Source organism: Gigantopelta aegis, chromosome 9 (genome assembly GCF_016097555.1).
Source record: "Gigantopelta aegis isolate Gae_Host chromosome 9, Gae_host_genome, whole genome shotgun sequence".
NCBI classification, from domain to species: Eukaryota; Metazoa; Mollusca; class Gastropoda; order Neomphalida; family Peltospiridae; genus Gigantopelta; species Gigantopelta aegis.
The window spans coordinates 69773307-69795360 of record NC_054707.1 but is presented as its reverse complement, the minus strand read 5'-3'; the positions used below and the strand labels follow the sequence as shown (position 1 = coordinate 69795360).

The 22054-nt window shown below is 38.9% G+C and overlaps 1 protein-coding gene and 1 non-coding gene across 2 annotated transcripts; both read left to right on the top strand.

Annotated features, from left to right (window-relative positions):
* Positions 1 to 6378: 6378 nt before the first annotated feature.
* Positions 6379 to 15596, top strand: LOC121381928 (silicon efflux transporter LSI2-like). Its single transcript, XM_041511352.1, has 3 exons — positions 6379 to 6638; positions 11230 to 12778; positions 13394 to 15596. Exons 2-3 carry the CDS (start codon positions 11242 to 11244, stop codon positions 13927 to 13929), a joined length of 2073 nt encoding a protein of 690 aa, XP_041367286.1. The 5' UTR covers positions 6379 to 6638; positions 11230 to 11241; the 3' UTR covers positions 13930 to 15596.
* Positions 15597 to 21565: 5969 nt separating this feature from the next.
* On the top strand, positions 21566 to 21639 carry Trnan-guu. The gene has a single exon. It is a non-coding gene; the product is annotated as a tRNA-Asn (tRNA).
* The last annotated feature ends 415 nt before the right edge of the window (positions 21640 to 22054 follow it).

The following is a 22054-nucleotide window of genomic DNA, read 5'->3' as shown; positions in this document are numbered from 1 at the left end:
ACCCTTACTACTCGTTCAGTAACGTGTTATAATTTAGGAACGCTTCCAGGGGAACTTAATTAATAAAGGAATTACAGCTCTATTCCTAACTACTCATTCAGTAACCTTGTAACACCGAATTAATACTGGTACCTATCACAATAAAGACAATAACCTACAGTTTACCCAGGTCTTCTAGGATGACTGGCTAAGCTTTATATTACTAAATACTCGTATAATGTTAGAACAAAAAGTCTACGATTTACTTCGTCAGATGACCGAAGACACTGTCTAAAGAATATTGGTATAATACAGTATCAAAATATTTAAAGTCACATCAATCACATCAAGGTTATACACAGAGCAGAAATAAAAATATTTACCAAAGTCCAACGGACTACGTTCCCTGGGAGCCGTCCTTTTTCGTTCTCCTGATACCTCTAAAACACTAGCTATTTATTATAAATCAGGATTTTGCCTGGGGGTACAAGGCGGTACCTCACGTATCATCTCATATTCTACCTCTACTAGAGTCGGTATATTTCTCTCTGATCGTCAGTCTGGCTGTCGCCAACCGCGAGCAATCTCCTGGCCATAAACAGCACTACCGGAGATATTACGTAACTACTAGCCACATGGCCTCCGCACCTGGCTGGGTGTGTATTAGGCGTACCGATCGAGGACCGTCGCGCAGAAGTATTACGTAACAAGTTGCCCATCTGGGCTTAAGTGCAATTAAACTGCACACGGCCCTCTAACAAAATTAAAATCGCCACAGGCGAAAACAAATTTAAGAGCATGTTCCGTCACACCAAGGTAAAGTAATCGCACGTCCAATTTTGCATTTAGCCTCAGTGTATTACACGTTCACGCATGTATTAAAAGAAAAAAAGCATGAAAGTCGGTATGGGTTTTTTTTAAAAATGGGGGTTTGGTGGGGCGGTATGAGTAATATAGCATTATTTAGAAGTAGTTACAAGCTAGTTCATCAGTTTCTTTTGACGCGGGTTTCCTATCTAAGACTATTTTACCAAAATTACAAAATGTTTGACATCAATAGCAGATGATTAATAATCAATGTGTTCTTGTGGTGTTTTAAACAAAACCAACTCTTTTTTTAACATACGAACATAGTTAGTCTTGATATACAATAACACTTTAGGGTGTATACTACCAAATCAAATCCCATAGACGACAATAGTAACATATGTGGCTAAAACTCCTACCTGCAGCGTATCAATCGACATAAACGCCACGGATATAAATACTACCACCCCTCACACTTGGGAGCCAAGCTGCTCGTTTCTGAGATAACGGGTAGCGTCTGTGACTACCCTAGTTCCGCACAAAATTCGAGTACGTTTTTTTACAGGTACCCCATACATGTTTCAAGCACAAGGCTACTTGACACATTGGTACTAGATGAAATAAAATTGCATTATTTTGTTTTACCCAGATGAAACTTTTATTTTTTACAACCAACACACTCACATTTATAACCAATCACAGGACGTGTGGTGTTCACTTCTCTATCAAACTTAGGTGCACCTCGAACTTTGACACAGCTGGAAGTTATTTGGTTTAGTAGTACCTATAAAATAGATTGTAACATCGTTGACCGTCACCCGCCCGAGGTATGATTTATCAACACGTTTGAAAGCCAAACCAAACTGGACAGGCTCTCCGTATCGAGTCTCCATCATATTGCCACCAATCATTTGATTTTAACTAGAGCATGTCACATCGAGAGGTAAATCCAAAAACAGAACCTGCTATTTAATCTGTGGTTCAAAGGCGAAAAATAAACAAACAAAACAAGAAACACCTGAATGAAAATATCTTATTTCGTTCTGTAACAAGATATTCTCCAGACATAAATACAAAGAAACACTAAGTCTTCTGAACAGGAAATCCACCTTAATGTATTTGTAATTTCGTGTTTCTTCTCACCAGTTGTTTGTTGAATAAGGTAGATATTATGGTATTGAAAGGTCGCAACGGAAATGTCAGATATGTAATCAGAATGATATAGAGGATGAATATCACTTTATTTTGAAATGTCCATTGTACATGCAATTACGTTCAATATATATTAAGAAATACTACTTGCGCAAACCATCGGTGTTTAAACTTGTAGTCTGTTCGAAACAGAAAAGAATTATGCATTATGTTTACGTTCTCAACATATTTAATTGTCCATCCTCCAATTATGCACCACTTGTGAAATGTTATTAATTTGTATATAAAATGTATGCCTATGAGCCGGAAGGCTTAAAGCTAATGAATTATACTATACTAATGTCCAGATGGTTAATGAAATCTATTTAACATTTTAATTCTCTTTAATTTATTCCACTCCCCCGTCACCCGTCCAAGGGAAGGATTGTGTTGACTTCAGAGACAGTGTCCTGAATGGATGTGCCTCAGCCTTGAATGGACGGAAGTACAGAAAGTAATTTTATTGTTGTCGTTTTATTTTTGTTTTTGAGAGAGGGTGTTTTTGTGATGGTATTTCTAAACAAATTATATGGCAATAATAATAATAATAATAATAATAATAATAATAATAATAATAACAATATAAATCGCAGTTAAATGCGTAAAAAATGTATGACTGTTAACAGCTTATTTTTAATTATGTTTTTGATTTGTTAATGTTTTGTTTTGTTTGAAAAGCTTTTTTTCGAAACTTTATAGTCCTAAGACTTGTACATAGTATACACATTTTATCTTTTATTACATTTCCATTGCCGCTTTAGGTGCGGAATTAAGATATGTTAATAGGCGACAGACCTTGCCGTGAACTTAGATCACGGGGAGCCATTTACCATATTCATACCATATAAATTCATAAAAGATAAGGCAGGCGCCCGTGCGTGTCTAGACTGTGACGACCAACAGTTTTAAGTGGGTTCGAGTCATGCTCCCCAGAAAATATTTTTTTTTTAAAAGGAACCTCGAACCCCCCCCCCCCCCTCCCCTCGCAAAGGGAGCTAAAATCACTCTTCTTGAACTAGAGTAATGTTGAGCAAGTGATGGCTCATCTCAAATGGCGATGTCTGAGTTGAGCCTCATAATATTAACGTAATGCAGTTCTGTAGCATATAAGCCAGGATCCTCAAAACTGGCGTACTCATCACATTTTATATTTCCCACAGTTAACGCGACTTATAAACAATGTGCTTACTCCCTTCCACACACACACACACCTTCTTAAAAATCCTTGCTACGCCAGTGATCCTCAATTATACAATGGCGAAATTAATTCTTAGACCAAAAAATAGGGGCCTTGGACCCACTGGGCTCTCTTAAATTCGCGCCTGTTTTTACCTTTTCATTGTAAACTACACACATGTTTCGGGTTTTCTTTCTAAGACTATATGTCGAAATTACCAAATGTTTGACATCCAATAGTCGATGATTAATAAATCAATGTGCTCTAGTGATGTCGTGAAACATGGGGCGGGATTTAGCTCAGTCGGTTGAGCGCTCGCCCGAGGTGCTTGTGTCGCAGGATCGAACCACCTGGGTGGATCCATTCAACTGATTGTTTTTTCCCATTCAAACCAGTGCACCACAATTGTCAAAGGCCGTGGTATGTGCTTTCCTGTCTGTAGGAAAGTGCATATAAAAGAGTCCTTGCTGATAATGGACAAATGTAGCGGGTTTCCTCTGATGACTACATGTCAAAATTACTAAATGGATAACATTCAATAGCCTATGATTAAATGTGCTCTAGCGGTATCGTTAAACAAAACAATTATCAATTACTGACCGGGCAATATCAGGTTTTATGGACCGAAGAAATTGAGAGAGAGAGAGAGAGAGAGAGAGAGAGAGAGAGAGAGAGAGAGAGAGAGAGAGAGAGAGAGAGAGAGAGAGAGAGAGAGAGAGAGAGAGAGAGAGATGTGCACTTTTGTTGTGACGCGCAGTATAGTTGATAAACTGTTATCAGTTCAATGGGCATGCAAGGTGAAAAGGTGATAATTGTGAGTTTCACCGTGTCACTGCATATCAGTCAACATGTAAATACATTCCGATATCACACCGAATAAATGTCGACCTTAAAGGTGTTTAATTATTAATTATCAACATTTGTCGGTCACATATTGTTTTTTGTTTTTTTCAAAAATATATATTATAAAATACACCGTAGTGAATGAAGTATTTGGATCTAATTTGTGTTGGCATGTAATTTAGGATATAATATTTACATTTCATTCAACAATAAACAAATGTATTTTAGGTCATTATGCAACTATGAGATGGACCTTTTAATCCATGCACGGAAATAATGAAATGTGTAGCAGATAGGTGGCAGATGGGTGTTAGCATGCCACATTTGCGACACTGCCGAGTGTTAGAGAAGAAACATATTTCGCCACATAGATGGGTGTTAGCATGCCACATTTGCGACACTGCCGAGTGTTAGAGAAGAAACATATTTCGCCACATAGATGGGTGTTAGCATGCCACATTTGCGACACTGCCGAGTCTTAGAGAAGAAACATATTTCGCCACATAGATGGGTGTTAGCATGCCACATTTGCGACACTGCTGAGTGTTAGAAGAAACATATTTCGCCACATAGATGGGTGTTAGCATGCCACATTTGCGACACTGCCGAGTGTTAGAGAAGAAACATATTTCGCCACATAGATGGGTGTTAGCATGCCACATTTGCGACACTGCTGAGTGTTAGAAGAAACATATTTCGCCACATAGATGGGTGTTAGCATGCCACATTTGCGAAACTGCCGAGTCTTAGAGAAGAAACATATTTCGCCACATAGATGGGTGTTAGCATGCCACATTTGCGACACTGCTGAGTGTTAGAAGAAACATATTTCGCCACATAGGCTACTCTTTGTCATAAACAACTTTTATATCAATGATGTATGTAGGCCTATTATCCACCAAACAGGACAGGATACAACACAGTTTTTGTTGTAGTTTTTTTTTAATTAAAAAAAAAAAGGTGCTGACGAACGAGAAATAGAGTGGCAAAATTGGGAGCCAGTTGCGCGTGCGCACACACACACACACACACACACACGCGCGCGCGCCGATGCTACGTGAAGAATCGTTTATGCCTTTTTGTCTTAGCTATGCGTGTGTGAACGTGAATTATATAGAGGATAATAAACGAGTTACCAGTTATTATCAAATTTATGTCCCGAGTGAAATAATTTTCACTTGTCACGACCTTTAGCGTCAAATCATTCAATAGTATTGTTCATTAGACCAATGCGTGATAATTTCTCAGTGAGAAATTATGATTTTTATTTTCCCAGTTATGAGTGCCTGCTGGGGTAATAAATAAATCTAATTCTCAAAAACTGAATGTCACCGTACAAAACTAATCCAGGTTTTCTTTTTCTAAATAAAATCTAGATGTTAATTATGAAATAAAAAATAATAATGCCAATTCTCCATTATCCATAAGCCAGAATCTGAATAATATTAACAGCATATATTTATATCAGCATTACTACCAAACAGCTATATAGAGTAGCAAACGAATTTGATTATTTGTATATGCCCCCCCCCCCCCCCCCCCCCCCCCACCACACTCACACACTCCATCTCGTCTCGTACGCTTATGCAATTCTCAGCGAATTATCACAAAATATTGCGTTAATAGTGAGGGTAAAAGAAAACAAAATGTCTAATATTGCATAATAATGTCAATGGCATCTATAAAATGTTTTAACATTAAAACATATAACATATACCAGGCGCGGATCCAGGATTTTTAAATAGGGGGGGGGGGGCCCGAGGGCGCAAAGCGCCCGAGATTCCTAGGGGGGTCCGGGGGCATGCTCCCCCGCGAAATTTTGAAATTTAAGTGGCCTGAAACGCGATTTCTTCGCATCTGAGTAACAAAATAGCTATATTAACGTATGTTTTTGGTATTGTCATACTGTTTTTGTTATCTTCAACATTTCATAAACTCTGGTCTCTTTTTTTTAAAGTTAAGGTGGTCATCTCTCCTTCCCATATTAGGCTGGTTTTCCGTTGACTGCGGCTGCCGGTAAATGGGAAGAAATATCGAAACAGTTGTTTCAGTAATATACATTGCTTTGAACAACTGGGCCAATGTGTATCAACAGCCATGGTATGTAATATCTTGCTGCTAATCTGAAAGAGTAGCCCCTGGAGTCGCGGCAGCGAGTTTCCTTTCTCATTGTTTTGTGGTCCTTAACCATATTTCTGACACTATATAAACGTAAATAAAATTTGTTGAGTATATTGACCCCAAAAATAGGGGGGGCCCGGGCCCCTTGGGCCCCCCACTAAGTCCGCGCCTGTATACATCTAGTGGGCGTAGCAAGGTCGAGTTTTTTTAGTTTTATCTCCACGCATTCAGTTCTGTTTCGATAAACTGAACCACGCACCTTGACTTGTTTTCAATCAGGCTTCGCCTGAACAAGACTAATAGCGCCACCTGTCGATTTCGGAGCGTTTATCCACGTCACGGTCGAGTAGACTGAGCTAGCCGAACTCAACATTCACTGACCGGAGAAAGATCCCAAGAAATGACAACCAATACAATACATATCTTATGCGTGAGCTAAACGAGAAGTGGCTGCAGAGCGTGTGGATGGAGGAATTACCCTACAGATTCAATTTTTATCGATTACCGAAAGCTGAAAAAGGTATGTATAGGGCTTACAGATGGTGCATGCTGATTCGACACATTCGCTGTGTTTCAGATCTATATGCAAGTTATATGAGCGACAAATTTATTATATTCTATTTATCTGAAATTAATGAAAGTAACTGGCAAATAAGTTTAGTTTGGGGTAAACTGCGCCTGGCTGGGATGGGAATGGGGGTGGGAATGGAGGTGGGAGATGTGCCAATTTGGTCATGGGGTTCCTGAAGATGCTCTCTTAATCAGACCGCAGTAATGAAAGAGTTCGACCCGTACCCCTCTACATCAAAGGCCCTAAAAACTAACCCTAACCCTATACCTAAAACCACCATAACCATTGAAAGGGGGTACGGGTAGAATAGATACCATAATTTTAAAATGCTATAAAACAAAACAAAAATGTGTGAGAGAGAGAGAGAGAGAGAGAGAGAGAGAGAGAGAGAGAGAGAGAGAGAGAGAGAGAGAGAGAGAGAGAGAGAGAGAGAGAGAGAGAGAGAGAGAGAGAGAGAGAGAGAAATGAATGAATCAGCAAATATGATAAGCGTACAGTCACCAATAAATGTCAACGACAAAAGCTTGTTGGCTTGAGCTGTTCATGTTCGTATCTTCTAAGCCCTAGTCAAACAATTTCTCAAACAACTTTACAGAAGTTTGATTAGTGTTAGAAAATACGAGCTTCTGTGATAGAATGATGTAACGCTTGAACTCATAAACTTCCGGAGATGGCAGTCACTGGAAGTGCCAGTAATGCATTAATTTGCCATGCAAAACATGACATTGGGGTAGGTGGGGGTGGGGGTATGGGGGCTATTATCTTCAGAGTTGGGGATCAGTGGTGCTCTCCCGGTGCGTGAGCAGATCTTCAAATTTGGGCAAGGAAGGAAGGAAATGTTTTATTTAACGACGCACTAAACACATTTTATTTACGGTTATATGGTGTCGGACATGATCACACACATATTGAGGGAAGAAACCCGCTGTCGCCACTTCATGGGCTACTCTTTTTGATTAGCAGCAAGGGCTATTTTATATGCACCATCACATAGACAGGATAGCTCATACCACGGCCTTTGATGCACCAGTCGTGGTGCACTGTCTGGAGCGAGAAATAGCCCAATGGGCCCACCGACGGGGATCGATCCCAGACCGACCGCGCTACCACTGGGCTACGTCCGGCACCTCAAATTTGGTCAAACACGATAGAGATATTCTGGCAAAATTAGCTGGCCTGAAACCTTTTCAACATGTGTTTCCATCATTTTCCCCACAATATTAGATGTAATCCATGTACAAATTAAAGCGACATACCCTAGTTTTTAAACACTAAGGAATATATTTTACTAATATAGCCGTTTTTGACAACTGAAATCATACTTTAGATTTTATGGTTTAGATTATCAATTTCCGTACATTCGAAGAGTTTTTGGTCACAAAATGCATTTCTCATATATTTAAAAACGCATGTGCGTTTGAGAAGTAATAGGCTATGGAATCGAGTTTTAGTCTATATTTAGAGGGTATTTCATCAGTTCAAAATCACAGACTCATGTTTAACTCAATTGTAACTTTATCCAAATGTGTTACAGGTTTGTAGATCCTAAGTGTTAATTTTCACGGGTTGAAACTAGGGTCTGTCCCTTTAATAGTGATTCACTTGCAACCCTATACAGCTGTTTTGCAGTAATGATAATATGAAAACATGTTGTTATCCAGATTCGTAATTCTGGCAACAATTAGCCTTCCACACACACACACACACACACACACACATACACACACACACACACACACACACACACACACACACACACATATACAAAATTTGGAGCCCGTACGCCTATGGATAAATGATTTGGGAGAACATTTAGTTGGGTTGCACAAATGAGGGAGCAGTCAGGTAGCAATTTGAACGACTATGACTTTCCTGTTTCCACCTGGAAAATACGTTTCAAGTAGTCCCGGACAAGACATATAGTGTTCAGTTGATTTTATTTCAAATTATGTTCAAATTTGTTTTATAATTCAACAGATTCAAACAATCTCCGCGACAACCTTTTAATTTTGTGGGATATTAGTTAGATCTTAGTGATGGTCAGATATTAGTGGTGGTCAGATTTTAGTGATGGTCAGCTCGTAGTGGTGGTCATATCTTACAGATGGTCAGATCGTAGTGATGGTCAGATTTTAGTGATGGTCAGATCTTAGTGGTGGTCAGATCGTAGTGGTGGTCAGATCTTAGTGATGGTCAGACCTTAGTGGTGGTCAGATCGTAGTGGTGGTCAGATCTTAGTGATCATCAGATCTTGATGATGGTCAGATCGTATTGGTGGTCAGATCGTAGTTGTGGTCAGATCTTAGTGATGGTCAGATCGTAGTGGTGGTCAGATTTTAGTGGTGGTCAGATCTTAGTGATGGTCAGATCTTAGTGGTGGTTAGATCTTAGTGATGTTCAGATCTTAGTGGTGGTCAGGTCGTAGTGATGGTCAGATATTAGTGGTGGTCAGATCGTAGTGGTGGTCAGATCTTAGTGATGGTCAGATCGTAGTGATGGTTAGATCTTAGTGATGGTCAGATCTTAGTGATGGTCAGGTCGTAGTGGTGCTCAGATCGTAGTGGTGGTCAGATTTTAGTGATGGTCAGTGCATAGTGATGGTTAGATCTTAGTGATGGTCAGATCTTAGTGGTGGTCAGGTCGTAGTGGTGCTCAGATCGTAGTGATGGTTAGATCTTAGTGGTGGTCAGGTCGTAGTGGTGCTCAGGTCGTAGTGATGCTCAGATCATAGTGATGGTCATATCTTAGCGGTGGTCAAATCGTAGTGATGCTCAGGTCGTAGTGATGCTCAGATCATAGTGATGGTCATATCTTAGCGGTGGTCAAATCGTAGTGATGGTCAGGTCGTAGTGGTGGTCATATCTTGGTGATGGTCAGATCGTAGTGGTGGTCAGATCTTAGTGATGGTCAGATCTTAGTGATGGTCAGATCTTAGTGGTGGTCAGATCTTAGTGATGGTCAGATCGTAGTGGTGGTTGGCGTCTGCTGAGGTGCTTGGGTCGTATGATTGAATCTCCTCGGTGGACCCATTCTGTGATTGCCCCCCCCCCCACCCCCTCCACTCCGTTACAACTAATTACTGCCGGTAATAGAATAAAAATGATTTTCGTCCATTATTACTTACATATTAAACAGACAAGTAAATATTTTGTAAATATCTATTTAATGATTGTCTACCTAATTTAGCATTTACTTGTTTGGGCTATCATTGATGTACAAGGTGGTGTTTACTCTTGAAATTAGAAGTCAGTAAACAGGTGATTTGTGCACTTTATTGGAACACACTATAACACATTTTGGTGAACGTGTATCAATTCTATTGCTGTTATAATATGTGAGTGACTGTTTCTGATGACAGTTTACCCCTATTCCTCTCCCAAACAAAATATTTGTAGACGTTTATAAGTAACTTATAGCAAAACTGTCAAGAACCATTTTGAGTTTGTGATCTATTGTACCGGTATTAAAGGTGCTTAAAATTGCCTAATGACAGCTATTGCAAATCATGTTTTATTAAATTTTGCTTTAACATTTAAAAACTACACCTTTAACTATATGCCCATAAATGATTATAGGAAATAATTTTATCTACTAGTAGAAAATACATTTTATTGGAGAATCTTTATTACAAACAGATGCTCACATATAACTATGATATAGCAACTTTAATTGGTTGCAAGATTGTGTAGATTTTTACTGTACTTATATTGAATTTATATTCAGTAAATATGCTGGTCATAATTAACAATTTGTGCTGCAATTCAAAATAATGAGTTAACTTGCAGTTTTAAATTAAAAGTTTGTTTAAGGGTAAATGAAACTGATACATATCAAAATATGTTATAGTCTGTTCCAATAAAGGTCACAAATCTCCTGTTTACTGACATCTTTATTTTAATTTCAAGAGTAAACACCACCTTGTACATCAATTAGAGCCCAAACAAGTAAATGCTAAATTAAATAGGTATTTACAAAATATTTACACGTCAGTTTAATATGAAAGAAATAATTGACGAAAATAATTTTTATTATATTTCCGGCAGTACTTCTTTTTTAGTACCCCACGACATATATATATATCAAAGTGGTGTTTTATTTTAAAGTGCCTATAAAAGATATATTGATGTTGCAAATGAAAAACTGTAGTGGATTTCCTCTAAGACAATATCATGTCGGAATTATCAAATGTTTGACATCCATTAGTCGATCAATATGGTCTGGTGGTGTCGTTAAAAAATTCACTATCATATGAACTAAGGCCGTATTTAGCTTAATTAAAATATCTAGTGGGCGGTGACAGTTAGAAAGAATCATGGCACAGTAATATAGGATCTTCTCTAGACAAACACTTTAAACATTAGAAGGAACCTTTTAGTATTTGTCGAGGTGTCTGTAATGCCTCTACTACCGCAGAATACGGCCCCGACGACACGAAACCAGCACCTATGAGCCATAAACCTGATTATTTAGCCGTTGTTCCTGTTATTAATTTAGCAATTTCATTAATATTTCTATAAATATGTCTTCTTGTTCCCTTTAGTTTAAGACTACGATGGAGCCAGGGCCAGGTATATGCCATGACGTCAACACGACCAACGCGTCACATCTCCTTCTCGATTACACGTTGGCCGACACTGGGACAGTTGTTACTGGAGTCGTTATATTTCTTCTCATTCTGCCGCTCGTCTTGTTCGAGTTTCCTTTCTTCCCACTCGGTACCACGCCTGCCGTCCTCCTGGGTGCCGTGCTGATGGTGTGCACCACCGTGCTGTCGCAAGACGACGCGTACAGGCATCTCGGGGAGCCTGGCAACATGCGCACGATCGCCCTTCTCCTCGGAATGATGCTCATGGCTCAGTATTTCGAAAGAGAGAAGATAATCGACCGCATGATAAGTAGAATATTGAAAGACGATATTTCTTTTGCGAGTTATCTATGGCGAGTGTGTCTGGCGACCAGTGTGACGTCTGCGTTCATCACCAATGATGCAGCCTGTGTCGTTCTCACTCCCTTGTGGCTGGAGAACTGGAAAAACCAGAACCGACCACGGGTAGAACTCAAAACCCTGTTGCTGGCGATCGCCACCTCGGCCAACATAGGCAGTGCAGCTACGATATTCGGAAATCCTCAGATGGCGCTAATAGCTTCCAAAACCAATGTGCCACATTTTAGACAGAGCAGACTGGATCTTTTGAGATGCATTATGTTTATTGGACTACCGACCATCATAGGGTCTGTACTGAACGTTTGTTTTCTGATTATTCACTGGAAAATACGTTCAAGGAGTTCCCATAAAGAAAGAAATAATACAGTCAATAAAAAGGAACAACGAAAAGCATTTATTGGTAAAAATAAAAATACTGCCATTGAAATGATATCCGATGACGAACACTCTCTCGGTAACACAAATGTAGACTCAATGAATGCAACAGACAAAGAACACATGAATGGAAATGGTACATCTTCAACCCAGCATCAGAATACATCTGGAAGTACAGTTCAGAACATCTCGACATCGCATTTAGAAGCCAGTGAATTCGAAACCAAATCCTTGAACCAAAGCACTAATCAAGCAAGTCTAAGAAATACACATCAGTATGCTAAGTCTTTATCCAATTTAGGACAAAGCTTTCCGCATGAGAAGCTTAACAAAAAAGATTGTGTGTCTTTTGAAAACATACTCTTGTCCAACAAGCACAGAGTAAAGGAAACCGAGTCCGACTATCATCCTCGTTATGCTAGAAGTGGAACATCGCTTTCTTTAAAACTCAAAACTAACACGTCATTGGAAAAGCAACAATGTGACACTCAAAACGTAGACAAGGGGAGAATTGAGTCAAATACTCCGTTTCCGTTGTCTGGATTGCAGACTTCGAAGAAATTGGGAATAACTCGGTCTATTCAGAGCATTGCAATTCCAGCGATACAGGTGACAGAGAAGGCTTGCTTTGAGATAGACATCCAGCAAGCGGTAGATATAGAATTTAAAGCAAGCGAGTCGAAACCTTTTCATATATGTTTATGGATCAGTCTTCTAGCTTTGCTGACGCTACTGTTTGTGGATACAGACGTTGTTCACTTTGATATGGGTACGTAACTACGTATCTTTTTTATAAGATGCAATGACTTTGTTATATATTATTCTGCAAAAGTAGGTGGCACTTTCCTCTGCCGCTATGAACAGAACTACAGTCTTTATGAAAATTATAATTTTATATTATATATAACAGAACATAAAATTAATTTTAAAAATTATTCTTTATCAATGATGACATTCCATGTGAGCCTCCCAGAAGTTGTAAGTAAGTTATTATCACTACCTCCGCAAAGAAATAAAGTTAGCATAATTAAAATTTATATTATTCTAGTATGTGTTGGCCAAGACCATAGCTACCTTGGTTTTGCGTCTTACCTTCACTGGGTGGTGATGGCTGCAATGTATTGTTGACAGGTGTTACAGAGTATCCAACATGGCAGGGAAAATAACATGGAAGATAACGAAAATACATGTAGGTCTATGCTTTTATAGATGGGCGTCCTGTTTCTTGACGAAATTCTGTTATATCCTGAATCGTGAGGTTTCGTCTGAGGTAAATTAAATAGTATTGCTTTGCTTTATTAGTAGTATATACACATCTTTGTCTTTGACTCATTAGCATAGACTATGGGAATAATATTTCACTTTTTTTCTTTACATAATACAGGCCTTCTTCCCATTGCGACAGCAACATTTTTGATGTTAGTGGATGCCGTGTTGAACAAACGCAGTGCCTTCTTCATCATACGACGGGTGGACTGGGGTGTGCTCGTCATGTTCTTCGGTCTGTTTGTCTGGATGGCGGGGTTCAATGCTACGCGAATTCCGCGCTGGATTTGGAAGACCATGGGCCTGTCCCACTCCAAGTTCAACAGCTTCTCCAGCTTGACTATCCTGTGTGTCTTTGTTGTCGTCTGCTCCAACATCTTCAGCAATGTCCCACTGACCATCATTGTCCTTGAACAGCTCCAGCCCTGCACAAATCAGTTTCCTCTTGTTCTCTATCTCGCATGGTGCTCCACAATTGCAGGGAATCTGACGCTGTTTGGCAGTGTGGCTAATCTCATTGTTGCTCAGAAGTCTAAAACCTCATTAGGATACCAGTTCAGCTATTGGACCTATTTTAAATATGGATTCGTGACAACTTGTTTTATTGTTGTTATAGGTATGGCAATAATGAATGTTATATTGCAAGTGGTTTGAATAATAAAATGATGTAACACCATATTTGAATATCACTGTGATATTCAATAGATTATATAGATTGTGTGTGATTTGAAACACTGACAGTTAAATACAAAAGCAATAATAAACATGTAAAGATGATAGCTATAAAAATAGTACCGTAGATACCGGGTAAAGAGGGTTTGTGTCTATATAAAAAACGAACCAAAACACTTTTATAACAGCCAAATGTTGTCTTCTCAAACGATTATTATTTTGTTCTCAAGATACTAGCAAATTGTTTGAGACTGTCCACAGATCAAACCTTTGCTGGGAAAAATGGCTCCGCTCCTCCCCCACCCCTCTTCTGTGATAGCATGGGACCTCCACTTTACATTATTCGTTCTGCGGATCTTACAATGCATCGGACGCTATGACCAACGATCAGTTACCGTCGTAATATTTAAATGTAGACGAGATATAAATGCAAGAAGTGTATGGTAATAAAATAAGGCCAGTATGCACTAGTTACAGTTTGCTGTGACAAATATACAATTAATCTTATGAAGCATATTGTATCGGGGACATCCACAATTAGAAACCGTCTCCCGCAAATGTAAAGAAACTCGCATAAACATTTAATAAATATTTGTAGTACATGACATTTGGTGAAAATACGATCGTAAGAATTGATTTGTCCGTCTATGCCCGCACCCTCATCTCATCTCACGTGCGTGTGTGTGGTTTTTATTGCTGCTCCAACGACATCTAGTACCTGTCACGTTTCTGTCATTGAAGTTTTACATAGGAGTTCTTGTATTTTTAACTACGCCTGGACACTGAGCACATTCTCAATCAGCTGCAATAAAGGTTCAGCCTCAACATGTTGTCGGGTTCCGTGGTGGTTTCCAACACGTCTCAATATTTAGTATGCACCATTGCTGTCCATGGCTGTTAGTTCAACAAGGAAGCTGGTAAAATGCTATAAAGTGGACTGCACAGAAAACCGATGGGACTCCCAACAAATCAAGTGTAAAATAATGTTTGTAAAGATGTACAGTATATGATGATTACACTATTATGATTAGGAAGAGGGTGAAAAATCAATAGGAGAGAAAGTTAAGTAAAATTCGAATCGGCCTTTGGCGAGGTATGAACCAGCCTTCAACTCGTAAGTAAAGTCCGAATCGGCCTTTGGCGAGGTATGAACCAGCCTTCAACTCGTAAGTAAAGTCCGAATCGGCCTTTGGCGAGGTATGAACCAGCCTTCAATTCGTAAGTAAAGTCCGAATCGGCCTTTGGCGAGGTATGAACCAGCCTTCAACTCTGATGACATTTGAACCCAGCTTGAGCTCCTGTTCAGTATCCTAACCACTGTAACAACGAAACTAACCGTGACGCCATACTGACATTTTAAAACTATCAGAAAAATTACTTGAAAGAACTTGTTTCGAACAAGGACGTAAAATAATTTGATCTCTGATTTATTACAATAGGACAATATTCATCAGAATCAGAAGTGGGCCTCTCAAGACTGGATGTTTCGAACTAGAGCTGGGTGCCCGGGCCAAGCTGACCTACTTGACCTACATATTTTCTTTTGTTGTCCTACATACCTGTGACGGTACATGCTCTTAATTTTTGTTTTCGCCTGTGGCGTTATTAATTGTTTTAGAAGGCCGTGTGCAGTTTCATTGCACTTAGCTAGGTGGGCAACTTGTTACGTAATACTTCTGCGCGATGGTCGTCTAATACACACCCAGAGCAGGTGTGGAGGCCATGTGGCCAGTAGTTACGTAATACCTCCGCGCGACCGTGGAATCTCTAGCGAACTGGCGACATTAAGTCTGACGATCTGAGGAAAAAAATACCGCTTGGTCGCGGTGGAAATATCAGATGATAAGATTCGGTGCCGCGATTTACCCCCAGGTGATATTTCGATTTATAATAAATAGCTAGAGTTTTAGAGTTATGGGGAGAAGCAAAAAGGACAGAACAAGGAAGGCTTCCCGGGAACGTTGTCCGTTTGGACTTTGGTAAATATTTTATTTCTGCTCTGTTGTATAACCTTGATGTGATTGATGTGACTTTTAAATATTTTAATACTGTATTATACCAATATTCTTTAGACAGTGTCTTCGGTCATCTGACGAAGTAAATCGTAGACTTTTTGTTCTAACATTATACGAGTATTTGGTAATATAAAGCTTAGCCAGTCATCCTAGAAGACCTAGGTAAACTGTAGGTTATTGTCTTTATTGTGATAGGTACCAGTATTAATTCTGTGTTACAAGGTTACTGAACGAGTAGTAAGGGTTAATTAAAAATTAACCAGTTAGGAATAGAGTGGTAATTCCTTTATTACTTAAGTTCCCCTAGAAGCGTTTCTCAATTATCACACGTTACTGAACGAGTAGTAAGGGTTAATTAAAAATTAACCAGTTAGGAATAGTGTTGTAATTCCTTCATTAATTAAGTTCTCCTAGAAGCGTTCTCAATTATCACACGTGTGGGTGTTGTGTCACGGTGAAGTGATTAGCATATTGTGTAAACTAGACACCTAGAGATTAACTAATTAAGTGATCAGTTCCTGGGTTGTTATTATTGTTGTTATTAATTAACTACTGCGGCAGTACATTTGTCAGCGTAGGTTAATACAGATTCCAAAGAGTATTGTGTTTTGTTGTGTTTTCTAGTGAACTAAACGTGCTATATTACATATACTTTATATAAGATCGTATCTCTGATCATACCTAGACGAGCCAAAGCGGGTATATAACAGCCTGTTACAGAGAGATCTAATAGATATACAGTTAGGAGAGATATTTGGACAATCGTGTTTTATTCAGTTACGGGTATTATAGAATCCCCGTGACAATACCCCACAGTAATACTCTCTCAATTCTTGTCATTTCCATTCAACATTTTACTGTGGACTTGGTCTAAGCACCCATAAGACTATTTTTCATTCCAGTCGGTGCACCGTGACTGGTATATCAAACGCTATGGTATGCGTTATTCTGTCTGTCTGTCTGTGGGATGCTGCTTATAAAAGATCCCTTACTACTAATGGAAAAATGTAGCGGGTTTTCTCCCTAAGACTAAGTCAAGATTACCAAATGTTTGATATCCAATAGTCGACGTTTAATAAATCAATGTGCTCTAGTGGTGTTGTTAAACAAAATACACTTTTGGTCTAATCACTTTGGAGAGTATGCTGATAACTCAGGTACATGTATTATTAAGAGGCAGTACAACCGCCTAGCATACATTGTACTTCCCTTCCATGGGCAATCTATATATGCATGTATTATTAAGAGGCAGTACAACCATCTAACATACATTGTACTTCCCTTCCATGGGCAATCTATATATACATGTAGTACTAAACCAAATAACAATCCGGCTGGGTCAAACCTCGAGGTGCACCAACATTTTTATAGAGCTGTTAATACCACTGGTGATAAATGTGACTGATGGTATTAACTGCTATATTAAAAGTTTGGTGCACCTCGATTTTTGACCAGCCGAACTGGTGATAAATGTGATAGTGACTGCCGTTTAAAAAAAAAAGTTCGTCTGGGCAATAAATGTATGCAATGTTATTTTATCTAGTACCACTGTGTCAAGTATCCTTGTGCTTGAAACTTTTAAAACAAAGTACTACAGTTTTGTGCAAAATTATGGTGTTGTAAAATATCCAGTTATATTGAAAATGTACCATGAATAGCTCAACTTTCTTCAGTTAATACTTTGAGGAAAGGGTTTTAGTCTTTTGGATATAGGCACGTTAATAAAGTTAAAAAGTAGTGAAATTTATGGGTCATAGTTTGGTTGATATATTGCATATAGTATTTTAACCACATACATTAACATTGTTGCCTATGGGATTTTATTTGTTATAGTACAACCTATACTCACTTAGTACAGGCAGTAAACAATGTGACAAGCTTACTACAGCTGTTTATTTTTTCTTTCTTTCTTTTTATGGGAAATAACTCTGCAAGCTTAACAAGAAGGAAATTGCACCATTTTCACCTGTTTACAAAACAAATAAGACCTAGAAGTATAAACAGGTTTCACCCACTTTACATTTCTCAAATTGGTTTTATTTTTTGTTGTTCTTTTCAGAGTTTAAGTAAAACATTGTTGCAGTGACCGATCATTTTAGTTAGGGGTTTTTCTATCGTTTTTTCGTATTACAGTACCAGGGTTGAAAATTAGCGGACGCCCCAGTGTCGCCCGTGGCGACCTTTATTGGCTAAGGCCGACTTGAAATTTTACAAAGGTAGTCCGTTGGGCGACCATCGATTTTAGGATCTGGCTAGTAAGGTACCAACTAAAAAAAAGAAACACACTGAAACTGAACCGAATGTGACAAAACACAACGCGTCTGTGCTGGCGCGAACTATTCTGGCAGTAGAAGACATAAATCATGCTCTGTATTTTGACAGCGCCTGACTCAGCTTCTGTTATCTTGGGTCGGGTCGTTCTAAAAATAGAGCTCAAAACGTATTGAAGACACTATATGTATATTAGTTTTTAATCTTGAAGTTGTTGGCTTATTGGAATGGACTGGATACGCGTAAATATTTAATTTTATAGCGCCATACCCAAAACATTCTTTCCGGCACAAACACTGGGTAGGTGTCTATGGAAAACGTACACAAAAGGGTCCGCTGGATTCATATTCAACCACCATTCCCTTGTTTGTACTTATTATGTATTCCTCTTGTTCCAAGTGGTTCGGCAATATGGATCAATCAAATACTTATTTACCGCCGATATACATTTTTGCTGTGTTTATAGGCAACCCTCGTTAGCGGAGGCCATATACACGGCCGTCGTATATATAGCCACTTCGTATATAAACACCGTCAAGTTCAAGTTTAAAATGTAGTAATTCCTATTCCAGGCCATTTGTAATTACCCATGCGGTTATGGCATATTTTATATAATAATAAATTTGACAAACTGAAAAATGAATGCGGTGTTTAGGTGTTTAGATTTTTCCGCGAACAACAAACGATAAATGTACCTGTGCGTGCAAAGGCCTAACTAGTCGAATCGACACCGTTTAAAATGCTTCTGTTGCTAAAATAAATTAATGTATAACCTTATTATCATTCAGTACAGTTTATATATCTTTTACAACTTATTTTCATTGTTTTTCTTTCGATTTACCTTACGTCGCATAGGACGGTCAAGCGTTCTCGTTACACGAGCTTGGCAAATCGTTTTGACATTGTAGTTATTCGGGGGTTGCCCATCACGTGACTACAAAAATAATACGTCACACCTCTTCGCTCCAAATAGCTGTTATTTTTTCCTGAATTATGGATCGTTGACATAATTCAATAATTTTTTTACAAAATATCAGTAATTAGTGGGTTATGCTAGTTATGTAGATGGTTAAATAAAATACTTTTAGCGACAAATCAAAAGTATATATTTTAACATAATATTTTTGTTAGGTCATTAATTAGGTCCACCATCCGTGACAGAGCGCCTTTAATTAGATTGGTCAAAAATATAACGTTCAATTCGTATAGGCCCTGCAGGCAATTAGTGGAGCCCATAGTGTCAGACCCGAAATTATTCAATTTTTTTATATAATTTATAATAAAATTGTTACCACGGGGACATAACTCATCATGGAATGGTTCCGGCGCATATTGGTATAACTGGCAATGAATCAGCCGACATGAATGCCAAAAAGAGCCTGCAAGAACTCACTGTCGGTGTTCCAGTGGAACATAACTTTAATGAAATAAATTCTATAGCTGAACCACACTTTGGGGTCTTGTGGCAAACCGAATGGAACCACAGGACCAGAGTGTGGCATGCTTATATTAAACCAAAGGCGACAACACCTGGACCAATTTCTTTTAATGTAAAGGTAACTAAAATTATTGCAAGATTTATAAGAATGGGTGTCTCTTCGGCGTTAAATGATTTTAAATTTAAAATTAGGAAAATTAATTCACCCAACTGTTTAGTATGTCATAAAATTGAAGATGTAAAACATTTTTTGATCGACTGTACTAAACATGACAAAATTAGACTGAAACTGGTAAAGTATTTTAATAATAATAATTTTAATCTTTTGAATCCCCTAAGGAAAATAAACTAACAATAGACAGGATGTTGGTCGCCTTTGTCTACCAATCTAATGTTAATATTTAAATATAATTTAGGTTGTTCCACTGTCCGTGACTTAGGCATTGTTAGATTGGTGCAAATATGGCTGGCCCGGATATTTTGTGGAGCAGCCATTCATAATAATTTATTATCGCTGTCGGGCTTAGTAACTATGTTCAACTACTCTGGTTGCTCCTCAACTACCCTTAAGGTGTTGGAAGGCTATTACTTTCGTCCCTATGGTTCGGTTTCTAATCACGTCTTCCGGTTGCAACGTAGCGCCTGACGTGCTTCAGAATTTTTATTTTAACTATAATGTACCGGTTTTTAAACTTCTTTTAAAACGTGTAAATAAATATTAATATATTAATTATATTTTAAAAATGGTATTTTTTAATATTATATGTGGTGTTGGTGTATTGATGGATGACTATTTTGCTTCGGGTTGATAATAGGGGATTGTTATCTGGCAGTAACAGTCCCCTGCTCGCCGACCAAATATATTGTATAAAACGTTTTAATTTTTATTTTGGTGTTATATTTTTTTAGTTTGCTAGGTTTTACAAGCGTGCTCATTTTAATTTGTTTTAATTTATTTTATACAGGTTTTAACTTTATTGAAATAAAAAGAAATCGGAATTCAACAGGGCGGTGCGCTGCTCCTATCCTAGTTGGTGGAACCTGGTACTATACCCCGTTTGCATCCTCTAGTGTTCTAAATTAAAGTAGTGCCAGCGTCTGTTGAATGGCATAATGTTCTGTTTCTTTAGGTTGACAGAGAGGCGCCTCTGGACTTCCGGATCATCTGAATACGTTTCACTCTGCCAGATTCACCAGACGCTAACTTTCAACTTTTCCTCCTCCTCTTCAATACACCAGCGGATGAGCGAGTTCTGGGTCACTCTCCTAGTGACACCTCCGCTGGACTATCAACACTGGGGGGCATCGGGATTGGAGGGCGCGACGGTTGGACTGGCTGGGGGGGGAGGCTTTGGGTGGGTGGGGGGTATTCCACCGGAAATAGGTTAGGTGCCGTAGGGCTTAGGCGGTTTCGGCCGTAGGTCTGTCCGGAGCCTGCCCCCCTTCCCCTCGGGTCCCCCCCCCCCATGTTTCGGTCACACTGAAGCTCCCAATATGACTGATGCCCCTTTTATACTTCTTCCCCACCCACTAAATAAAGTTCCTGTGGCGGATGCCCCAATCTTCTAGTGGAGAACCTCCTTACCAACTCCTAGGGCTAAATACCAAAGAGCTCTGCTAAACCTTTTTATTTTAGAAACGCCCGACTTAAAATGCGTCCAAAATTATATAAATAAATTAAAAATAAGTTTATTTAGTTTGGCTAAGACGTAAATAAATTATAAAGTCCCCTCTCCTATTTTGGATAAAGTCAAAATGTCCCAAATAAATTTCTGCCCCGAGTTGGGCCCCTGGCCTCCAGAGGCCGAACCCTGGGGCGGACATGCTCGAAACCTTCGTGGTACATGAGCATGTAAAAACATTTCGGATTGGATCAATTTTTATTTATCATCCAGTCTCTGTGGCGCAATCGGTTAGCGCGTTCGGCTGTTAACCGAAAGGTTGGTGGTTCGAGTCCACCCAGTGACGGTTATTTTTAATAATCATTTCTATTTGTTGTTGGTGATTATATTCCAGTTATATTGTGCAGAGCTCTAGTTTTGGAATATTTGGAGGAATTAATGTTATAGTGTGAGTGTGTGCGTGCGTGTGTGTGTGACTACACAACATTCGACTGATCCAATTCATGTCGGTCACGCTTGATCAAACACACGGCTGTTGAGCTAGCGGAATTTTTTTTTAGAGAAGCTACTTACACAAAGGACAGTTCAACAAAGAGAAGCTGTGAGAGTGAGCAGCCGCAATGGATTGTTTGGTGAAATTGTTTTGTGAAAATCCCGGGAATATGTGTCTATGTAATGTAAATGCAACTATAATACGGGTAAAGTGTCATGAACGTCAAAAATATAACGTTCAATTCTTAATTAACTTATATTATTCTGAC

Bases quoted from the DNA above. Each gene is read 5' to 3' on its own strand.
- LOC121381928 (XM_041511352.1), top strand. From the start codon at position 11,242: ATGGAGCCAGGGCCAGGTATATGCCATGACGTCAACACGACCAACGCG. The intron at 12,779-13,393 runs GTACGTAACTAC...TACATAATACAG, and splicing joins CGTTGTTCACTTTGATATGG to GCCTTCTTCCCATTGCGACA.